Source organism: Phycodurus eques, chromosome 5 (assembly GCF_024500275.1).
Source record: "Phycodurus eques isolate BA_2022a chromosome 5, UOR_Pequ_1.1, whole genome shotgun sequence".
Classification (NCBI taxonomy): Eukaryota; Metazoa; Chordata; class Actinopteri; order Syngnathiformes; family Syngnathidae; genus Phycodurus; species Phycodurus eques.
Genome location: NC_084529.1, coordinates 153,987 through 177,418, shown reverse-complemented (window position 1 = coordinate 177,418; position 23,432 = coordinate 153,987). Strand labels below are relative to the sequence as shown.

Here is a 23,432-nt window from a genome sequence, read left to right as displayed (position 1 = left end):
TATCAACGCGCACGTACATCATCTAAAACTCAGTCAGACGGTATAGGGCGTGGCTTCTGTCCCATCGGGATCCGGGGAGGAACTATGAGTCCCTAATTTCCAAGCCACTTTGCTGAGATGACCGGCACAATATCGCAACTTGGCAGCTTGAGCGGATCCAGCAGGCGAACTCAACAGTCATGTCAAAATCGGACAAAGTGGTGCTGGTTCTGGGTGGAGCAGGGACAGTCGGCTCTGGAATCGTGAAAGCGCTGCTGGATAAAGGTAAGAGGCGCACACACACACACACACACGCACATACACACACGCACACACGCACGCACACACACACGCCCAGTTGACTGAGACACAATCTCAACCATGATAAAGCCCTGCTTTATGTACACTATGTTGACAGTAGGCTGTACATTCATATATTATCTACGATTCATGCGATAGTTAAAAAAGAAATATTTTACATTCATGCGGTACATTTGTACAATTTAATTTAGAACAAATACAGCATCACAATTCGGCATTGACGTGTCCGTTTTGATTGGCAACTCTTGGAATTGATTCGATTGTGCAGGTGACCGAATGAAGTGTCGAATGAGTTTATTTTGAACTGAAACAGAACCTGCTGTTCCAATCTACAGGACAAGTCCAGGCCACCGAGGGAGAAGTCAGCTAGAAATGATAAAATGTCCTCACATTCAAAGATAATATTGATTTTGTATCTATTTAGTCAATTTACTATTTAGTATTAACCGGATACTCATATAATATCCGATTAATACTAAGTTTAAAAGCCAGAAAGAATGAACAATTCCCATGTAATTGTCATTGCACAGTGGATCTGGTTGTGGAGTTTTCCGGAGCGCGAATGTTCTTCAGCTCAAGTCCTCATTGTAGATGGTGTAGAATATACATCAAGAAATCGACATGACAAGACATTAGAATTCGACACTCAACATATGTGTAAAATTTGGGGGTAAAATTAACTTCCTGGTTACTATAGCAAGCAACATGCTGAGACTGTACACATTTACTCTAAAATAATTTGTTGTTATGTTTATTATTATTATTTTTTTTTGAAAACTCATTTTTATTACCGGTATTTCATTACCTCGTGTTGTTTGCTTTCTTCTTTAGTCTTTTTCTTTTTCAGGCAAATCACCTGCTCATCGTGGAGATGACCTGTTGCTTTGTCCTAGGTTGCCAGTATTGAGACAAAACATAAAAGTTTTGAACAAACACAACCTCTAAAACTGTTCAATTGTTAGGATTTGTTAAATTGCAATATATAAAATTGTTTGAGACTTAACTGTTGTGTTGTGATGCTAAAGAGAAAAGGGGAAACTCAAATGTTTTTCGTTCGTTTTGTGAAATGAAGCACTTTATCTGAGCATCTATAATTTTCACTTTTGATGTACTTACTCTCATTTTCAAATGCAGCCCTGTGTTTATTTAGTAAATGAGAGAGCATTACACAGTGGTGATCATAAGTTTGATTACCCGGTCAGAAGTTGTAACGTGTACCATTCTTTCAAGAAAACATGAAGGAAACCCATTTCATTTGATTTATAATGGGATTCAAATTAAACTATAAGGCATTTCACAAAAACACAATCATTAAAGAAAACACAACAATAAAGAAAATACTGAGATGGCCGTTGTTCAGGCATCAGTCATATTCAAAAAGTATATATATATTTGACAGATTCTGCAAAGGTATGTCAACTGGAACTGTACGTATCAGCAGTCATACATACTGTATTTGTTTAGTTCTAGTGTTACTTGACAATAATAAATGCCAAAAGGTTTTTGAATTGTATTGACATCCAGTAATGCGTTTTACTGTAACTGGGGTATTGATCACAATTAAGCAGATGTGGATACGACTGGACTACTGCCAGCAAATGTATATCCCAATAAATATACAATACTAGCGCTAGCAAGCAGCTATTAAGGGCCCTCGCACCCCTGGCCACGTTGGGCTACTGGCACATTGCGGATTCGTGGAATAGAAATGCAAACTACACTTTTCAGATTTATAGTTGCGTGAAAGTTGATATCATTGTCATTCCGCTTCAAAATTTTGTGCTACTAAATGTTGGTGCATCACCTCAAATATTCACAAAATACATTGAGGTTTGTGATTATAAGGTGACAAAATGTGAGTCGTTCAAGGGGTTTGAATGCTTTCCCATGGCATTGTACATAGAGGAATAACATCAAGAAGTTTGAAAGTCCATTTTCCATACCCTTTAGCCTCACTAGGGTTGTGAAACTCCACGCAGGCGAGGCCGGATTTGAACCCGGGTCCTCAGAACTGTGAGGCAGATGTGCTAACTAGTTAAGCACCGTGCCGCCCTGCCCTATGATTACGAATAAATCATTGTTTGTAGACGTCTTACGGCCTAGACTCGTCACATTGAAAAGATGTGAGCGTCCGCGGTCAAGTTAAAACAGCTTTTGTTGTCGTGGCAAACAAAGTTTGTGGCGTTATCACGGCAGCAGCATTGAACAAAAATTAAAAGCGTGTCATAAGTTTTCATCTTCAACATGATTATATGCAACACCCAAAGTTAGAATTTGATGGCTTAAATCTCTTGGAGGAACTGAACTGGTCGCCAGCCAATCGCAGGGCACATGCAAACAAACGACCATTCGCACTCACATTCTCACCTACGGGCAATTTAGAGTCTTCAATGAACCTACCATGCATGTTTTGGGGATGTGGGAGGAAATCGGAGTGCCCGGAGAAAACCCACGCAGGCACGGGGAGAACATGCAAACTCCACACAGGCGGATTGAACCACGGACCTCAGAACTGTGAGGCAGACGCTCTAACCAGTCGTCCACCGTGCCGCACGGGACATAATGTTCAGTTCAATTCAAAATGGCAGGCACGGCTCCTAGAGACTGAAGGTCTTGGGTTGTTACATACGCCTCCCAATGTTCGTAGCCGTAAGTAAAACATACAGGCGGGGCTGATGCTCTGCTACTTTTCTCCTTTCACTATACATAAGATAAGATAACCTGTATTTGTCCCACAATGGGGAAAATTTGCAGTTGCAATTTACATTATTTTATATTTTTTAGCAGAGAATATCGGCGGTATTGTATTGTATGACGCAACAACTGCGAGGGCGCCCCAAAATGGAGCTGGCCGACATCCGCTTGGTCCGAAGACATGGAGAGGAATGAGAGCTGGTGCTAAAATAAATTGAAGTGAGAGAGAGAACTAAGTGAGACAGGAGATTTGTGTACGCGCCAACGCACGAAAACGACTGTTAGAAAACTGAAGTTGTTTGTGTACATTCACGCTAAAGCTCCTGTAACGCGAGCGATGTCATGCACGCTGTGATCATGTCATGAACGGAACAGAGGCTAGGACCCAAAAATGCAAGACTCCAAAACAAATGGACAGTTTCCAAAAAGAGAGGTTTAATAGACGGGCATAGGTCGGTACACGGGCAGGCAATCCAAGAAGGGCAACAGTATCCAAGAACATGAGGCAAAGAGGCAAGGTCGATAATCGGAACAGGGTCAAAGTCTTACTGTGAGTCTGTGACAAGGAATGCTGGAACGTGACGACAAGGTACAACGAACTGGCAACGAGTGGGAATGAGACACGAGGTTAAATACAATCGGTAATTAGGTATGAACGAGGCACAGGTGGTGAAGATGCTCACAGGAGCAGGTGTGTGAGAAACGAGAGAGAGGAAGACAAAACCTGGAACACACACACACACACACACACACACACACACGACAGTACCCCGCCCCTTAACGGCCGGCCCCAGACGGCCCTGGGGCCCCTGGATGCGCAACGTGGAAGTCCCGACTGAGCGAATCATCCATGATAAACGCAGACGGTACCCGTGAACGTTCCTCAGGCCCATAGCCCTCCCAGTCCACCAGATATTGAAACCCCCTCCCCCTCCGACGAGACGACAACAGCCGCTTCACAGCGAAGACAGGGCCCCCATCCACAAACCGGGGAGGAGGAGGGGGCCTGGAAGGCGGGACCAGAGGGGACTCCCGGGCTGGTTTGAGTAGGCTGACATGAAAAGCAGGGTGGACCCGCATCGACCTTGGGAGCCTCAGCTTCACGGTGACAGGGTTGATGATCTTTGTGATGGGGAAGGGCCCAACGAACCTGGGAGCGAGCTTCTTGGACTCCACCCGGAGTGGAATATGTTTGGTCGAGAGCCAAACTCGCTGACCCACTTTGTAGTTCGGGGCCGGTGTCCTCCGACGGTCAGCAGCGGCTTTGTAGGACCGTCCCTGGCGCAGCAGCATCTGTCGGGCTCGCTCCCAGGTCCTCCTGCAGCGTCTCACCAAGGTTAATGCCGCTGGAACTGTGGACTCAGGGGCTATGGCAGGAAACAGAGATGGTTGGTAACCATGCACAACGTGAAAAGGCGATAGACCAGTGGATGCAGAGGGGAGGGAATTGTGGGAGAATTCGACCCAAACCAATTTCTGAGACCAGGATCGCGGATCCTGTGAAGCGAGACATCGGAGCCCCGTCTCCAGGTCCTGGTTCAGCCTCTCGGTTTGACCGTTAGTTTCAGGATGAAACCCAGATGACAGACTGACGGTAGCACCTATGAGATTGCAAAACTCCTTCCAAAATTGCGAAATGAATTGGGGACCCCTATCAGACACCACATTCCTGGGGAAACCATGGAACTTAAAAACCTGATTAATCATCAGCTCGGCAGTGTCTTTAGCTGAGGGGAGTTTTGGAAGTGCAATGAAGTGTGCCATCTTAGAGAACCTGTCAACAACTGTAAGAATGGTGGTATTTCCTTTAGAGGCCGGTAATCCTGTCACAAAGTCTACGGAAATGTCTGACCAAGGACGTTGTGGTATTGGCAGGGGTCGCAACTCCCCAGAAGGACGTTGATGAGAGGGCTTGTTGGCAGCACATACCTGGCAAGCATTGACATAATCAATAACATCCCTCCTAATATTGGGCCACCAAAAGCGCTGTTCGACCACTGATTGAGTCTTGGCAATGCCTGGGTGACATACAGTGCGGTTCGTGTGAGCCCAGTGGATGACTCTTCCCCTTAAGGTCGGAACCACATAAAGCCTGTTTTCAGGGCAATCGTCAGGGCGAGGAGTGTCTTTCAGAGCCCCTTTAACCGCCGTTTCAATGTCCCAAACAAAAGCGGAAATAAAACATGACTTGGGCAAAATAGTCTTTGGGTCGGACAAAGAATTCTCTTCGGAGAAAATGCGTGACAAAGCATCTGGCTTACCATTTTTAGAACCGGGTCGGTAGGATAGCGTGAAATTAAATCTAGTAAAGAACAGAGCCCATCTAGCCTGCCTCGCATTTAATCTTTTAGCAGTCTTAATATACTCAAGGTTCTTGTGATCTGTCCATACTAAAAACGGAGTCTGTGCCCCCTCTAGCCAGTGCCTCCACTCCATCAAGGCCACCTTGACTGCCAGCAGTTCACGGTCACCAATGTCATAATTCTTCTCAGCTGGGGTCAGTTTTTTGGAGAGAAAAGCACAAGGATGTAATTTATCATCCTTGAGAGATTTCTGGGAGAGCACTGCTCCTATTCCGGCATCAGACGCATCGACTTCTACCACAAACTGCTGTTGGAGATCTGGCAAAGTAAGGATGGGAGCGGAGGTAAAGCTCGACTTAAGTTTTTGAAACGCTGCCTGACAAAGAGGGTTCCATGCAAAAGGTTTGTGTGGCGAGGTAAGATCATGCAAAGGAGAGGCTATAGAACTGAAATTCCTGATGAATTTTCTGTAGAAGTTTGCGAACCCTAAGAACCTTTGTACATCTTTGCGTGACGTGGGAGTAGGCCAATTAATTACTGCATCGACTTTGCAAGGGTCCATTTTGACTTCACCTTGAGACAGGACAAAACCCAGAAGAGAAACTGACGCCTTGTGGAACTCACATTTCTCAGCCTTAACATATAGTTGGTTCTGCAGTAACTGCTGCAAAACAGAGCGGACATGAATAATGTGAGTCTCCTCATCCGGGGAGAAAATCAAAATGTCATCCAAATAAACAAAAACATAAACATTCAGCATGTCACGCAGGACATCATTGACGAGGTTCTGGAAAACAGCTGGAGCGTTACTAAGCCCAAAAGGCATTACCAAATATTCATAATGTCCTGTTGGTGTGTTAAATGCTGTTTTCCATTCATCCCCCTCCCTTATTCTGACTAGATGATATGCATTTCTTAAGTCCAGTTTGGTGAAAACCTTGGCTCCCTCCAGGAACTCAAAGGCGGTGGAGATGAGAGGAAGAGGGTACCTGTTTTTTACAGTGATATCGTTGAGACCCCGGTAATCGATACAGGGTCGCAGGGTCTTGTCTTTCTTGTCCACAAAGAAAAATCCTGCTGCCGCAGGGGATGAAGATGGGCGAATGATCCCGGCTGCCAGTGATTCCTCCACGTACTCCTTCATGGCCTTGTGTTCCGGCCCTGAAAGAGAGAACAACCTGCCTCGTGGGGGTGTGGTTCCAGGCAGCAAGTCAATAGCACAGTCATAAGGTCTGTGGGGTGGAAGGGATTTGGCCTTGGACTTGGAAAAAACGTCTTTAATATCCTGGTAACAGGTGGGCACTTGAGATAAATCAGGATCCCCAGATGGGGTCTGTGGATTGTCCTTAGAAACATGACCCTGAACATCACATGGCGGCTTGAAACAGTTCCGGGCGCAATTGCTGCCCCATGACATAACCTGCCCAGAGGACCAGTCAATGTGGGGGTTATGTAATCTCAACCATGGGTTCCCTAAAATAAGGTCCTGATTCATGGCGTCAAAAACATGAAAACTAATGCGTTCCGAGTGAGAATCGGGAAATGTCAATGTGAGTGTTTGAGTGCGGTGAGTGATTTTGCCCATAAAACTGCCGTCTGCAGCATAGGTGTTGCGGTGGCGTTTTATTTCAAAGGTTCTAAGGTGCATACGTTTAACGAGGATGGAGTTGAGTAAGTTTGCGTCAGAACCAGAGTCAATTAATACAGGTGTATGAATTTCTTGATCAGGAGAGCATAGTGTCACTTTAGGAAGAACCCGTGTAGGGTCTTCCTTCATCAAATTCAGACTCACCTCTCCCGTGCCCTTGCTACCGGCACCGGCAACTTTGACGTGACAGTTGCTCACGGAATGACCCAACTGACCGCAGTAGAAGCACCGCCCTTCCCTCAGCCGGCGTTGACGTTCCTCAGGGGAGAGACGGAACCTGCCCAGTTGCATGGGTTCCTCCGTGGGGACGTTAGCCAGTGGGCTGAGACCGGAACCAGGGGATCTGCCTTGGTTTGGCTGGTCACCGAGGCTTGTCCTCAAAGTGCGCGGTGACGCAGCCTTCCGCCGATCTCCATCCAGCTCGCGATCCAAAAGCCTCTTGTCGATTTTTACGGCGAGAGCGATGAGAGTGTCCAAGTCGGTCGGCAGGTCTTGCGGCACTAAATGATCCTTGACGGCGGGGGATAGTCCTTGAAAAAAGGCATCGAGTAGTGCCCGATTATTCCAATGACTCTCAGCTGCTAGAATGCGAAACTCAATCGCGTAATCTGACACCCTGCGCATGCCTTGTCGTAAGGTGACAAGGGAGCGAGCTGCCTCACGATCAGGAGTGGAAAATTGAAAAATTTGCTCCATAGTCTTTACGAAAAAAGCCCATGAATGACACGTGGCGGAATTGCGGCTCCATTCAGCAGTAGCCCACGCCTCCGCACGACCAGTCAGGTGGGAAATGACGAAAGCGATCTTTGACCGCTCGGTGGGGAAGGCTGCTGCCTGGAGCTCAAAGTGGAGTTCGCACTGCGTGATGAACGGCTTAATGTTCACAGAATTTCCCGAGAACCTCTCCGGTCGAGAGAGCTGTGGGCAGACAGCAGCGGAGGTGGCAGGTGGCTGCATGTTGACTGTTTCACATGGAAATACCGTGGCGGTATTGGGTGTGGTGCCAACTGGTTCCTTTTCTTGGATAATTTTCATAAGAAGTTCAAACTGTGAGGCCACCTGTCTCATCATATTGTCCTGATGCCTTGACAGTCCCTCTAGATGAAGGTTGCAAGCTGCTCATCCTGCTTCGAGAGGCGTTGACCCTGCGCTTGAAGGGCTTTGCGCACCGGGTCTGAGTCTGCTGGGTCCATGTTATGGCCAGTTCGTTCTGTCATGAACGGAACAGAGGCTAGGACCCAAAAATGCAAGACTCCAAAACAAATGGACAGTTTCCAAAAAGAGAGGTTTAATAGATGGGCATAGGTCGGTACACGGGCAGGCAATCCAAGAAGGGCAACAGTATCCAAGAACATGAGGCAAAGCGGCAAGGTCGATAATCGGAACAGGGTCAAAGTCTTACTGTGAGTCTGTGACAAGGAATGCTGGAACGTGACGACAAGGTACAACGAACTGGCAACGAGTGGGAATGAGACACGAGGTTAAATACAATCGGTAATTAGGTATGAACGAGGCACAGGTGGTGAAGATGCTCACAGGAGCAGGTGTGTGAGAAACGAGAGAGAGGAAGACAAAACCTGGAACACACGCACACACACACACACACACACACACACGACAGATCACGAGATTACAATTTGGGCATCCCGGCACCCTCGTACTGGTCAATGAAGACTTCAGTCACGCTCCTCTCTCTCATCGACGAACAACTTCACACATGTAGACTGAGCAACGAGGGAATAAAACGCTGCACCTCGTCGATGCGAAATGCCAATGTGAAGGGAGCTCTAGTATATTTGAATTAGAACAATGTATGTACAATATTCAGAATGGACCAGGTTGCAATGGATGTCGAGTGGGCAACCTTTATCACATAGTACGGTGCTGTACAATGTTAATTAACATAAAAGACCATTTAATGAGATGAAGCGCCGCGGGTAGATGCCCGAGGACCCGGCCCGGTCGGTCGGAGACGAATCCTCCGTAGCAACGACTCCGGGGAAGTGGTCCGTCCCAGATCTCGTCCCACTTGGTCAGTGGAGAATCCATACAACAACAGCCTCAAGTTCGGTTTTTGTCGCCTAACCCGAGCAGGAGTAATCGAACTTTCTCATCCTCGTCAAACGTCTTGCCGCAGCATTTTGTACTAACGGCAGGCTTTTGATAAAAGACATGGGAAGACCAGAAAGCAGCACGTCGCAGTAGAATGCATGGACTGTGATCTCTGCTTCACGAGCGAATAGGAGGAGCTGTGTCTTAGCGATATTGCGAAGATGAAAAAATGCAGTTTTGGTAATATTCTGACGTCTTTTTCAAGGACGTCCCTGCTTATCTCAGCAAGACAATGCCAAACCAAACCACATTCTGCACGTGTTACCACAGCGTGGCTTCGTAGTAAAAGAGTGCAGGTACTAGACAGGCCTGCCTGCAGTGCAGACCTGTCTCCCATTGAAAATGTGTGGCGCATCATATTATGAAGCATAAAATACGACAACGGAGACCCCGGACAAGCAAGAATGGGAAAGAATTCCACCTACAAAGCTTCAACAATTAGTGTCGTCAGTTCCCAAACGTTTATTGAATGTTGTTCAAAGAAAGGGTGATGTAACACAGCGGTACACATGAGCCTGTCTCAGCTTTTTGGGAACGTGTTGCAGCCATCAAATTCTGAGTTAATGATGATGATGATGAATTTCTAAATTGCCCGTAAGTGTGAATGTGAGTGCGAATGGTTGTTTGTTTGTATGTGCCCTGCGATTGGCTGGCAACCAGTTGAGGGTGTACCCCGCCTCCTGCCCGATGACAGCCGGGATAGGCTTTAGCACTCCCGCGAACCTTGTGAGGAGAAGTGGCTCAGAAAATGGATGGATGTACTCTGTTTTTATTTATGTTGAACACAACGTCCCAACTTCATTGGAATTGGGGTTGTACTATATATACTGCAATTAAAAAAATGTAGCATGTAGCGGTTGAAATAGAGAAAGAGAAATGTAGTTGTGCTGCAGTTGTTGTTTCTAGTGCTCTAGAAATAAAGTTGTGCGTGTGTGTGTACAGTAAGCATTTTTTTGTTTATTTCCTGCAGGTTTCAAAGTTGCAGTGATCTCGAGAGACAGCAACCGGCTGGAGAAACTGAGATCATTCATCTCTGCCGACATGAAAGACAGCCTCATCACAATAGTGGGGGATGTGGGTGAGTCACACATTTTATTTTATTTAAGTAAACCCATCATTATGTATTGTGTGTTTTTATCGCAAGATTTGGTCTCTAATTTAAATAAAGGGAATATAGGGCTAATACAGAAAAAGAATGATACTTTTTTGTCAATTGGGCAACATTTATATCAATAAAAAAATTACAATCCTAAAGGTTTTCAGAAACAGAAAAGTGACCAAAGAAAATCCCCATACATTTTCATGTCTAAACTGTTTTCTTAAATAAACAAAGTGGGCAAAATTATCACTTGAGAACAAATTTAAAAAATTAAAAGTTTACCCCTCCTGGAGCCATCACCTTATCTTGGTGGAGGGGTTTGCGTGCCCCAATGTTCCGAGGAACTAAGTTGTCTGGGGCTTTATGCCCATGGCAGTGTCAGCCGTGTCAAAGGGGTCCAAGGTGGGGGACCAGAAAAAGCGCAGCTCTAAGATCCCCTGTGAAGAGAAACATTAAATCACACTTGGTAACCGGGGCCCCCCTCTGGAGCCAGGCCCGGAGATGGGGTTCAATGGCGAGTGGTCGGGTATTCACTCATGGGGCCCATCCAAAAAGGAAACGTGGGTTCTCCTTCCCATGGGCCAGGGTGGTGGTCCTCAGCCTCCCTGGAAAGGTCTATTCAGGGGTTCTGGAGAGGAGGGTCTGGCAAGATATGTTGAGGTCTCATGAGACACCATGCAAAACAGCGGTTCAAACATCAGTAGTCTGACTTTTGTGATTCCCACATACAATATTATGATATTATGTGTAAGTGTTCTGGTGGCATCCTCAGTGAATCTACAAGCGCAATTCCAATGAAGTTGGGACGTTGTCTTAAACATAAATAAGAACAGAATACAATGATTTACATGTCTTTTTTGCCACCTGTCCCAGCTTTTTTGGAACCTGTTGCAGCCATAAAATTCTAAGTTAATGATTATTTGCTAAAAACAATAAAGTCGATCAGTTTGAACATTAAATAGCTTGTCTTTGTAGTGTATTCAATTAAATATAGGTCCAACATGATTTGCAAATCATTGTATTCTGTTTTTATTTATGTTTAACACAACGTCCCAACTTCATTGGAATTGGGGTTTACAACATGCTTGTCATCTGAGACACAGCACTAAAACCAAAGTTTTTCAAAGGCCAGATTTGAAGGATGGTAGAAGATTTTCGATATCAGGACGGATATCTAGCCATGTTGCAATGGCGCGTTAGCTTTTGTCTCACCAGCGTTCGGCTGCTGAAGTCTTGAAAGTGTCCTGAATCAGAATCACAATCATCTTTATTTTGCCAAGTATGTCCCAAAAAAAAAAACACACAAGGAATTTGTCTCCGGTACTTGGAGCTGCTCTAGTACGACAACAGACAGTCAATTGACAGAGAACACTTTGGAGACATAAAGACATTGAGAAAAACAGTCACTGAGCAATAAAGGGTTGCTAGTAATCCGGTAATGCCGGTACAAATCTGTCGGTGTCAGGCTCAGAAGACGGAGTGGAGCAGGCAAAGCAGGCCCTGCTTGAGAAGGTGGGGAAGATTACAGATGTCATTTCCTGTCTGGGCTTCAGTTGGTGGCAGGGAGGACCCCCGCATACCCAGACCCTCAAAGATCTGCACTGGGTATGTACACACAGAGGCAGTGGTTAAAGAGCCCTGTGGGGGGAAAAACGGTTTATTTTATTTTTTTAATTACTACATACACAAGGGAAACAATGTTTTCTTCTGTTTTCATTTCCTTTTGGGACAGTAATGCTTTTTGTCGATAGGGTGCATGATATTTAATATTACTGGTGAACATTCCCACTTGATAACAACTGTCTTATCTGTTTTTGTAAATCTCTAGGTCATTGAGTCATTACTCTTTAGCATGTTTGTGTCATGGAAGGCCTTCTTTCCTTTGGTCAAGGATGATTCCAAATGTACCTACACCTTTATCACAGGTGAGAACTCGTCTTATAGGACCTCATCAATAGTTCCATACAATAGAGTATCCTATCCTCTGCATACAATGTATTCTGGGTTGTGGCAGTCTGGGATGCTAGTGGTCTCCCAGCTCGAAGCTTCAGTCCTCAGTGCCCTGAGACTATATATATATATATATATATATATATATATATATATATATATGTATATATATATATATATACATATACACAGTGGGTAGTATTCAGACCCCCTTAAATGTTTCACTCTTTGTTATAAAGTAGCCATTTGCTAAAATAATTTAAGTTGATTATTTTTCTCATTAATGCACTCACAGCACCCCATATTGACAGTAAAAAAAAATTCAGACCCTTTGCTGTGACACTCATATATTTAACTGCTGTGTATGATTATACTGATTGGACTTGATTAGGAAAACCACACCCCTGTCTATATAAGACCTGACAGTTCACAGTGCGTGTCAGAGCAAATGAGAATCATGAGGTCAAACAGAATTGTGGCAAGACACAGATCTGGCCATGGTAAGAAAAAAAATTCTGCTGCACTTAAGGTTCCTAAGAGCACAGTGGCCTCCATAATCCTTAAATGGAAGACATTTGGGACGACGTATAGCTGGCCGTCCGGCCAATCTGAGCAATTGGGGGAGAAGAGCCTTGGTGAGAGAGGTAAAGAAGAACCCCAAAGATCACTGTGGCTGAGCTCAAGAGATGAAGTCGGGAGATGGGAGAAAGTTCTACAAACCCAACCATCACTGCAGCCCTCCACCAGTCAGAGCTTTATGGCAGAGTGGCCCGACGGAAGCCTCTCCTCAGTGCAAGACGCATGAAAGCCTGCATGGAGTTTGCTAAAAAATACCTGAAGGACTCCAAGATGGTGAGAAATAAGATTCTCTGGTCTGATGAGACCAAGATAAAAATTGTTGGCCTTAATTCTAAGTGGCATGTGTGGCGAAAACCGGGCACTGCTCATCACCTGTCCAATACAGTGCCAACAGTGAAGCATGGCGGTGGCAGCATCATGCTGTGGGTGTGTTTTTTCAGCTGCAGGCACAGGGAGACTGATTGCAATCGAAGGAATGATGAATGCGGCCAAGTACAGGGGTATCCTGGACGAAAACCTTCTCCAGAGTGCTCAGGACCTCGGACCGGGCCGAAGGTCCACCTTCTAACAAGACAATGACCCTAAAGCACACAGCCAATATGTCAATATGGGGTGCTGTGTGTACATTAATGAGGGAAAAAAATTTACGTAAATGATTTTAGCAAATGGCTGCAATATAACGAAGAGGGAAAAATGTCATGGGCCTGAATACTTTCCGTACCCACTGTGTGTGTGTATGCATATATATATATATATATATATATATAGCTATATATATACCCATGCCTGCGTGGGTTTTCTCCGTTTCCTCCCACATCCCAAAAACATGCATGGTAGGTTAATTGACGACTCTAAATTACCCTGAACAGGTTGTCAGCCAATCGCAGGGCACATACAAACAAACAACCATTCGCACTCACATTCACACCTACGGGCAATCTGGAGTTGTCAATCAATTTACCATGCATGTTTTTGGGATGTGGGAGGAAACCGGAGTGCCCGGAGAAAACCCACGCAGGGAACATGCAAACTCCACACAGGCGGGGCCGGCCGGGGATTGAACTCCGGACCTCAGAACTATGAGGCAGACACTCTAACCAGTCGACTACCGTGCCGTCTATATTAAAGTCGCCACCTATAATAATTGTTGAATTAGCTGACAAATTGGTAATGGGAAAAAAATGTGTGAATAAAACCTGGATCGTCCATATTAGGGGTGTATACATTAACTAATGTGTATGATTTGTTAAATATAGTTGTCTGAACAATTATGTACCAGCTTTCTTGGTCAATTATTGTGCTGTTTATTGTAAAAAAAAAAAGTACGCCTATTATGTATTAGTATTGCGACTCCTCTTTGTCTGCTGTTATAGCTAGCTGAAAAAGTCTGACTGAAATTTAAATCGGAAAGGTAATTTTCCTCTGATTTAGACAAATGGGTGTCTTGTATGAAAAAGCGATAATGTTTTTGTGATGTAATCCATAATCTTAATTATTTTTGCCTGTGAACAAATGACTAAAGTTATGGACGCGGTAGAAAGTAATGTTGGTAGAAAGTAATGTTTTACTTGAGCCTCTGGATTATCAGGTGTACAGTTGGAATGCCGGAAAAGATGGTTATCCCAAATGCTTCTTCACTTTAAGTCCAGCATTGCTTCTTTGATTTTTTTTTTGTGTTCTTTCTTGAGAACTTTACCCTCAGTTGTCAACGCTTTCATGGCTGAATTAAGTTCGGCATTGTCTTATTTTAGTCCCTTGACTTCCTGGTGCGTGAACTCCAAGCTGGTTTTGAGCTCCTTAATCTCCTGGTGCACTAAACTGAGAAGTGATAGCTTCTTGTCAATGTAGGAGAGGACTTGAATATGGGTGTCGGGTGAGCTGGGTAGTAGGCCTTCTGTGTTTTTAGACGAATTAGCCTTCTGTCTTTTCAGCGGGTTGCTGCGCTTGTCACGGTGGGATCCACTAGCTTGCATGAGGAAGCGTTACAAAGAGCTGTCGATGAAATCTTCGAGTGGTTCCACGATGGTGTCTTGGCGTCAGTAGGGATTGAAATAAAGTAATCAATAATAATTATCCCCGTAAAAAGAGAGAAAAATGTGGATGAGGAGGAAATTAAGTCTCAGGGTTGCTCATCTGGTTTTGCATCGTTGCTGACAAGTTTCGTCTGGGAAGTATCACTCTCTCTCGCGGTGCCAGAGCATGCCTCTCTGTGCCATCCACGGACCATATTGAAGTATCCTTGAGCAACATACCATGGCGAGTGCCAGTGGTTCTGGTTGTTGCATCATCAGTGTGTGAATTAACTTTCTCCCTCCTTTTAATAATATGTTCCAATAAAGTCCCTGTAAAGTAAAAAGAAAATGTCTTATAAATATGACACACCACAGAGAAGAGTGTTGTTAACAAGCTTGACAAATTTGAATGAATAAAAAAATTGCCAGCGTATGTAATTTGATTTCATAAATGTCCAGGTCTGGAAAAGTATGAAAAATGGAAACTATTGCATGGAAAAATATTCATGTTTCCAAGACTGTTACAACAGCTCTATTTTCTAAAACCAAAAATTTGGAAGAGCTAAGAAAAATATACAGCTTGATCAATGTTTTTTCAAGCTGCTTGGAAGCGCCAAAAGCCTTCATTGAGCACATTCACTCACTTGACGATAGCATCATGTGCACACGTGAGGATAAAAAAGGCAATAAGCTCCTGTCCCTTCCAGAAGGGACAGGAGCAAAGTAGATGAGAAAGAAAAGAGTGACAGACACAACAATATTTTCATTCCATATGTATGAGGTCTGTCTGAGAAACTCATAAGGATTTTCAACCAACACAACATTCCAGTACACCTCAAACCTGGCAACATCCTGAGACAAAGGCTGGTAGACCTCAAAGATCGGACACCGCACACACACAAAAAAGCAATCTGGTGTGTGCGGTCAAGTGCACTGAGGAATGCACCGATACATATATTGGGGCAACCAAGCAACCACGCAAGGCACAGCACAGACGGGCAAACTCCTCGGACCAAGACTTAGCTGTCTACCTGCACCTCAAAGAGAAACAGCACTCTTTTGAGGACATAAATGTGTATATTTTAGACAGGGAAGAGAGATGGCTTGAAAGAAGGGTGAGAGAGGCCATATACAGTACACAAAGGTGGAAGAAACATGACTTTACAGAGGAGGGAGCTTACGACATCACAGATACCTTACTGACAATGCCGTCCTTTCGTCCATTCCAAAGAAACTTAAGAATTCTGAAGCCCATAAGCAATAAGTAAAATGTGTGACGCAACAGGACTGATAATAGCAGCTACCCACTTTTCCGAACCTGAGATGCAGCCTTTCAAAAAAGTGATGTACTCCTTAAACGTTCAACCCATAGGTGTGCTAATGTGTTTGCTCTGCATCACAGGGGGAGCAGGAGAGAAGCTTTTGATGCATGGTACTGGTTTCCTGACTGTGGGAGCTGCCAGTGCTCTGGCCTTCTGCCAGGTTCTACGAGAGGAGTACTCAGAATCGCCCTGCAAACTCTACCAAGTGAGACATAAACAGAAAAGGATAACTGAGTACTGGTGGTTATTCAAATTTGATCTACTGGATTTGTTTGTTTCAAATGGAGCAGATGTACACTTCAAAATTTAAATTCAGTGGCACCTTGAGGACCCCAACTTACAAATGTTATGATTTATTTATTTAAGTTATTAGCCCCCCTCCTTGAGCCATTATTAGCCCCCCTCCTTGAGCCATCACCTTATCGTGGTGGAGGGTTTGGTTTGGTTTTCCCAATGAGTTTTTCACACCTGGATTTGGGGATCATCTGCCATTCCTCTTTGCAGATCCTCTCCAGTTCTGTCAGGTTGCATGGTGAACGTTGGTGGGCAGCCATTTTCAGGTCTTTCCAGAGATGCTCAATTGGGTTTAAGTCAGGGCCATTCAAAAACAAAAACTTTGGCCCAGTCTGAAGTTCTGAGCACTCTGGGGAAGGTTTTCCTCCAGGATATCCCTGTGCTTGGCCGAATTCATCTTTTCTTCGATTGCAACCAGTCTCCCTGTCCCTGCAGCTTAAAAACGTCCCCACAGCATGATGCTGCCACCACCATGCGTCACTGTTTGGACTCTATTGGACAGGTGATGAGCTGTGTCTGGTTTTCTCCACACATGCCACTTAGAATTAAGGCCAACAATTTCTATCTTGGTCTCATCAGACCAGAGAATCTTATTTCTCACCATCTTGGAGTCCTTCAGGTGTTTTTTAGAAAATTCCATGCGGGCTTTCATGTGCTTTGCACTGAGGAGAGGCTTCCGTCGGGCCACTCTGCCATAAAGCTCTGACTGGTGGAGGGCTTCAGTGATGGTTGACTTTCTAGAACTTTCTCCCATCTCCCGACTGCATCATCAAGTACAATCAGTATAATCATTCATAGCTGGACTCCAATGAAGGTGTTATATATGAGTGTCACAGCAAAGGGTCTGAATTCCCAATGGCTGTGTGATGTTTCAGTTTTTCCTTTTTAATAAATCTACAAAAATTTAAACAATTCCGTTTTTTATGTCAATATGGGGTGCTGTGTGTACATTAATGAGGAGAAAAAAAAGAACTTAAATGATTTTAGCAAATGGCTGCAATATAAGAAAGAGTAGAAATGTAAGGGTGTCTGAATACTCTCCGTACCCACTGTAAGTTGTCTGGGACTTTATGCCCCTGGCAGGCTCACCCATGACAAACATGTCCTAGGTGAGGGACCAGACAAAGACATTTGATGATGACAAAAAATGTTGTCCCATGCCCGGACGCGGGTCACCGGGGCCCCGCTCCTGAGCCAGGCCTGGAGGTGGGACTCGAAGGTGAGCGCCTGGTGAGCTGGCTGGTCACCGAAGGCAGGGACCTTGGCGATCCGATCCCTGGCTACAGAAGGTGACTCCAGGGATGTGGAATGTCACCTCTCTGGCAGGGAAGGAGCCCGCGCTGGTGTGCGAGGTCGAGACGTTTCGACTACATATAGTCGGGCTCGCCTCCACACACAGCTTCGGCTCTGGTACCAGTCCTCTCGAGAGGGGAGGACTCTCTTCCCCTCTGGAATTGCCCATGGCAAGAGGCGGAGAGCAGGTCTGGGTATACTTATTGGCCCCCGACTCAGCGCCTCTAGATTGGGGTTCACCCTGACATGCACTGTGAGCTGTAAGGTCTTATATAGACAGGTGTGTGGCTTTCCTAATGAAGTCCAATCAGTATAATCAAACACAGCTGGTCTCCGATGAAGGTGTCGAACCATCTCAAGGATGATCAGAAGAAATGGACGGCACCCGAGTTAAATATATGAGTGTCACAGCAAAGGGTCTGAATAATTATGGGTCTGGTATTTCAGTTTTTTGTTTTTAATAAATCAGCAAAAATTTAAAACATTCCTTTTTTTTCTGTCAATATGGGGTGCTGTGTGTACATTTATGAGGGAAAAAAGTGAACTTAAATGATTTTAACAAATCATTTAAATATAGCAATATAACAATGAGTGAAAAATTTAAGTGGGTCTGAAAACTTTCTGTACCCACTGTAGCTTGGTCTCCAGAACCAGTCCTGTTGAGAAGGATTGGGCTCTCGTCCACTCCGGAGTTACCCCTGGTGAGAGGTGCCAAGCAGGTGTGGCTATACTTATTGACCCCCGGTTCGGGGCCTGTAAATTGGGGTTCACCCCACTGTACGAATGGGTAGTCTCACTCTTCTTCTCTTCAGGTGGGCAGACAGTCCTGACTGTTGTTTGTGCCGATGCACCAAACAGCAGCTCAGAGTACCTGCCCCTTTTACGTTTCTTGGAGTGGGTGCCGGAAAGTGCTCTTGATGTGTTGTTGTTCTATTTGGAGGCTTCCTGGCTCACCTGGGCAATGATTTTGTGGCCTGGAAGTGCGCGATTGGGAGAATGTCCACCGTCTGATCTGAATCGGAATGCTGTTTTGTTATTGGATTTCTGTGCTCGTCACGGATTGTCCATAATGAACCCTATCTTGAAGCATAAGGATGTCCATATGTGCCTTTGGTATGATGTATTTACGTGAATCGCAATGGACACATGGATTGACACCTTCCATCATTATTTCCAATAAAAATTCATACATTTTTTTGCATTCTTCACCTATAATGTGTGCCAAACATTCTCCCCATTGTCTTGTTTGGTCTTGGCAGATGAAGATTGACACAGGTGTTGCTACAATGGAGCGAATGGCCCCCGGGTACTTGAATCACCTTGACCTGGGTGAGGCTGTTGCCAAACTGGTGGAACGACAATACACATCTCACACTATCTTTACCATCAGCTGCCCTGCAGACTTAAAAACTGTTTTTCTGGATGGAAACTTTTAAAATGTAAAAACTACACCATGTTCTCAGTGTTGTCACACATCTGCATTTCTACTGCAATTACTCTTACTTTTAACTCCTTAGAAATAGATATATTCTGGTTGTTGTATTTGCAACTGTTTTGTAACATAGTTAGTTGTGTCCAAAATGTGTGTGCAAAATAAATAAAATATAAATATAAAAAATACTCCAATACCTGAAATCATTACTTTAAAGACAGTAGACGTTGCACAATTTATTATCAGTACAAAGAGGTCAGATAACAGATTGAGCAGTGGAGCCAGAGTGGAGCTCAATGGCTTTATACCGCATCACATGCAGTTGAGTCAAGACAATTGTCATACATGTAAGATACGTTTTCCATCACAATTGTAAAAAGATCCATGACAAACTGAACAAAGGCTTTTTAAAAATAATCGTTACATTTAAAGTTATGTCCATGGTCCAAATATTAAGTATTAAGGAATATTATGGAACTTCATAAATCACATCTTAATCTTGAGAATTTATCAATCCGGTGACAAAGGAAGTACAAAAACTTTTAAAAATAAACTAACGTGGGGTATTATGAGAACAACACAAAAAGACTATTATAATCAGCTGTTACAAAAGCCCCCTCCTTGAGCCGTCACCTTATCGTGGTGGAGGGGTTTGTGTGTCCCAATGATCCTAGGAGCTAAGTTGTCTGGGGCTTGATGCCCCTTGCAGGCATCAAGCCCCTGCAAGGGGCATCAAGGCATTTTTTACTAGCTGTTCGCAACCAACCCATTTTGGCTCCCAACCCACCAGTTGAGAATGATTGGTCTAGGGCGGATTCGTAAGCGACATCAAATGGCAGAGATGCATTTCAAGTTTAGAATTGCCTGAGGAACTTTTGCTTCCGTGGACGTTACCATGCTGTGTGAAAAAAGTAGTTTCACATCTGAAAAGTTATTTGATGTTGAAAACAGCAACATTATGGGCAAGCTACTGGGAAATGTGGTTAAACTAGCAACATAGCTACTGCCTAACTGTAGCTGTACGTGAAATAAGTGACACACAAAGCATACAACATTCACACTGTGTGAGAGAAAAGTTCATGAACTGATTTGTTCATGAACAGAGGTTGCACTTATGAAACAGGCAGGAGGAGTTTGACACATTAACGTGGCTCTAGCGTGACTGTCCTGTTCACAGGCACGAGCACCGACCCCACTGTCTGTCTATTTAGGGCAAATTGTCCCATTAGATAAATAGAAGTTGGGAGGGCAACCCAAATCTGAGTACAAGAGGGAGCATTGTTGCCTTGTATCCTCCCCTGTTAAAGCGCCCATGCCATCTGAGCAAGTGTTCATATGTTATACCAATGTCTGTACTCGGAGTTTGAGCGAGGATTACCGAGATGAGGAGTTGCTGAACAAAATAGAATGACCGAATGATGTAGGAGGAATAGCAATATCAGTTATTTAGTTAAACAACACATTTCATCCAAGGGTTCTGTCTTCTTGATAGGGGCTATAGACCGACTTGAATACACACACACCGTGTTGGGAAAATTACTCTGGAAATGCATTACAAATGACCTTGTTGAAAATGTAATGGAAATGTAACCATAGATTAACCACATTTGTTCTTTATGCAAATAATAAACTGATAACAAAACATGATGAAATGTGTTTGTTGCATTTTATATATATATACATAAACACACACTCACATACTCGTATGTATATTTATTAGGGGTGCAACGATACACAGAATTCACAGTTCGGTTCGGTCCGATACTTAAGGGTCCATCCATCCATCCATCCATTTTCTGAGCCGCTTCTCCTCACTAGGGTCGCGGGCGTGCTGGAGCCTATCCCAGCTGTCATCGGGCAGGAGGCGGGGTACACCTTGAACTGGTTGCCAGCCAATCGCAGGGCACATAGAAACAAACAACCATTTGCACTCACAGTCATCTAAAAATAATATTCATAAAAAATAAATGTAGCCGATGGAGAAATCACCCATTGTGCGTAGTGCCTTCCTAGCAACCCAGTATATTTTCAAATAAATAGCTCCTTAGAAAATAAACGTTATAATAAAACTAACCGCGCAGCCGTGACAGCATTATCCATAGTATATTCCTGGCATTCTCAGTTGTCACAGGTATAGTTACAGGTACATCTCAATAAAGTTCAATTCAAAAAGTGAAAGTAATGTTACAGAGATGCACTTCACACACTCAAGAGTGAAATATTTCATGATTTTTGACATGTATACTGTATGTATAATTTAAATGATTTTAGCTTACATCGAACCCAAAATTCACCATCTCTAGAAACTAGAATACGACGTAACAACCAATCAAGTAACAATGAAAATTATTTTTCATGCAGATATTAGGCAGGAATTTGCACTCTGAAAAGTATTTTCACAAGTGTTTATTTAAGCTATATTATTAAGTACTGAACTAAATTGACTTTTTTGCCATATTCTAATTTATTGAGATGTTACTGTACATTTGGTCGCGCTAACTTACAATCCTCCACAGCTTCTGTCAGACCTTTGGTGAAAAATGATCAGTAGTGTGACTGTTGAGGAGGCGTGTCTGAAGAACGTTGCTTTTCATCTCCCATTCCGCAGTCATATAGTGCCGGAACAGTCAAGTAGTTCTGGTGAGCTCTTCAGGTCCAACCAGTCACACTTGAGCAACAGTTAGAATGGGGCTCAAGTGTCTACTCCGCATCATGTTATGAAACCCGGCATTGTCCACGAGAGAATAGGGTCGCATGTCAACAGCAATAGAGGTAGCAGAAGTAGCCCTCTTTGAAGCATACTGTCCAATAAATCGGGCGAAGTTTGTAGGACGCCTGCTCCTTGTTTTTGTCTGGCACTTGTTTTCTCATTGGTGTGATGTCAGTGTAAATATGATGTCCAGTTTGTTGTATTTCAACCAGCGTAGTTAAGCATTGAGTGACACTTGCGACATACCATTGAGCATTTGTCTCCAACCCCAATTCCAATGACGTTGTGTTAAACATAAATAAAAACAGAATACAATGATTTGCAAATCATGTTCGATCTATATTTATTTGAATACACTACAAAGACAAGATATTTAATGTTAAAACTGATCAACTTTATTGTTTTTAGCAAATAATTATTAACTCTTAATTTTATGGCTGCAACAGGTTCCAAAAAAGCTGGAACAGGGTCATGTTTACCACTGTGTTACATCACCTTTTCTTTTAACAACATTCAATAAACATTTGGGAACTGAGGATACTAATTGTTGAAGAATTCTTTCCCATTCTTGCTCGATGTACAGCTTCTGCTGTTCAACAGTCCGGGGTCTCCGTTGTCGTATTTTACACTTCATAATGCGCCACGCATTTTCAATGGGAGACAGGTCTGGACTGCAGGCAGACCAGTCTAGTACCCGCACTCTTTTACTACGAAGCCACGCTGTTGTAACGTGTGGAGAATGTGGTTTTGCATTGTCTTGGTGAAATAAGCATCCATGAAAAAGACGTTGCTTAGATGGCATCATATGTTTCTCCAAAACCTGTATGTACTACATGAATTGTGTCTTCACAGATGTGTAAGTTACCCATGCCATTGGCACTAATACAGCCCCATACCATCACAGATGCTGGCTTTTGAACTTTGCGTCCATAACAGTCCGGATGGTTCTTGTCATCTCTGGCCCGGAGGACACGACGTCCACAATTTCCAAAAACAATTTGAAATTTAGATGAGCTCGGGCCCAGAGAAGCCGGCGGCGTTTCTGGGTGTTGTTGATAAATGGCTTTTGCTTTGAATAGTAGAGTTTCAAGTTGCACTTACGGATGTAGCGCCAAACTGTATTTACTGACATTGGTTTTCCTGAGGCGGAACGGTATATTACTGGTTAGAGTGTCTGCCTCACAGTTCTGAGGACTTGGGTTCAATCCCCGGCCCCGCCTGTGTGGAGTTTGCATGTTCTCCCCGTGCCTGCGTGGGTTTTCTCCGGGCACTCCGGTTTCCTCCCACATCCCAAAGATATGCGTGGTAGGTTGATTGAGGACTCTAAATTGCCCGTAGGTGTGAATGTGAGTGCGGATGGTTGTTTGTTTGTATGTGCCCTGCAACTGGCTGGCAACCATTTCAGAGTGGATCCCGCCGCCTGCCCGAAGATAGCTGGGATAGGCTCCAGCCCTCCCATGACCTTTGTGAAGATAAGTAGCTCAGAAAATGGATGGATGAATGGATGGTTTTCCTGAAGTGTTCCTGAGCCCATGTGGTGATATCCTTTACATATTGATGTCGGTTTTTGATGCAGTGCCGCCTGAGGGATCGAAGGTCACGGGCATTCAATGTTGGTTTTCGGCCTTGCCGCTTACATGCAGTGATTTCTCCAGATTCTCTGAAGCTTTTGATGATGTTATGG

The 23,432-nt window shown here is 44.2% G+C and overlaps 1 protein-coding gene across 1 annotated transcript; it reads left to right on the top strand.

Annotated features, from left to right (window-relative positions):
• The first annotated feature begins 81 nt into the window (after positions 1-81).
• Positions 82-20,728, top strand: si:dkey-238o13.4 (uncharacterized protein LOC560780 homolog). Its single transcript, XM_061676524.1, has 6 exons — positions 82-264; positions 10,028-10,135; positions 11,622-11,761; positions 11,985-12,081; positions 16,100-16,224; positions 18,866-20,728. The coding sequence occupies exons 1-6, from the start codon at positions 180-182 to the stop codon at positions 19,040-19,042; spliced, it is 732 nt and encodes a 243-aa protein (XP_061532508.1). The 5' UTR covers positions 82-179; the 3' UTR covers positions 19,043-20,728.
• The last annotated feature ends 2,704 nt before the right edge of the window (positions 20,729-23,432 follow it).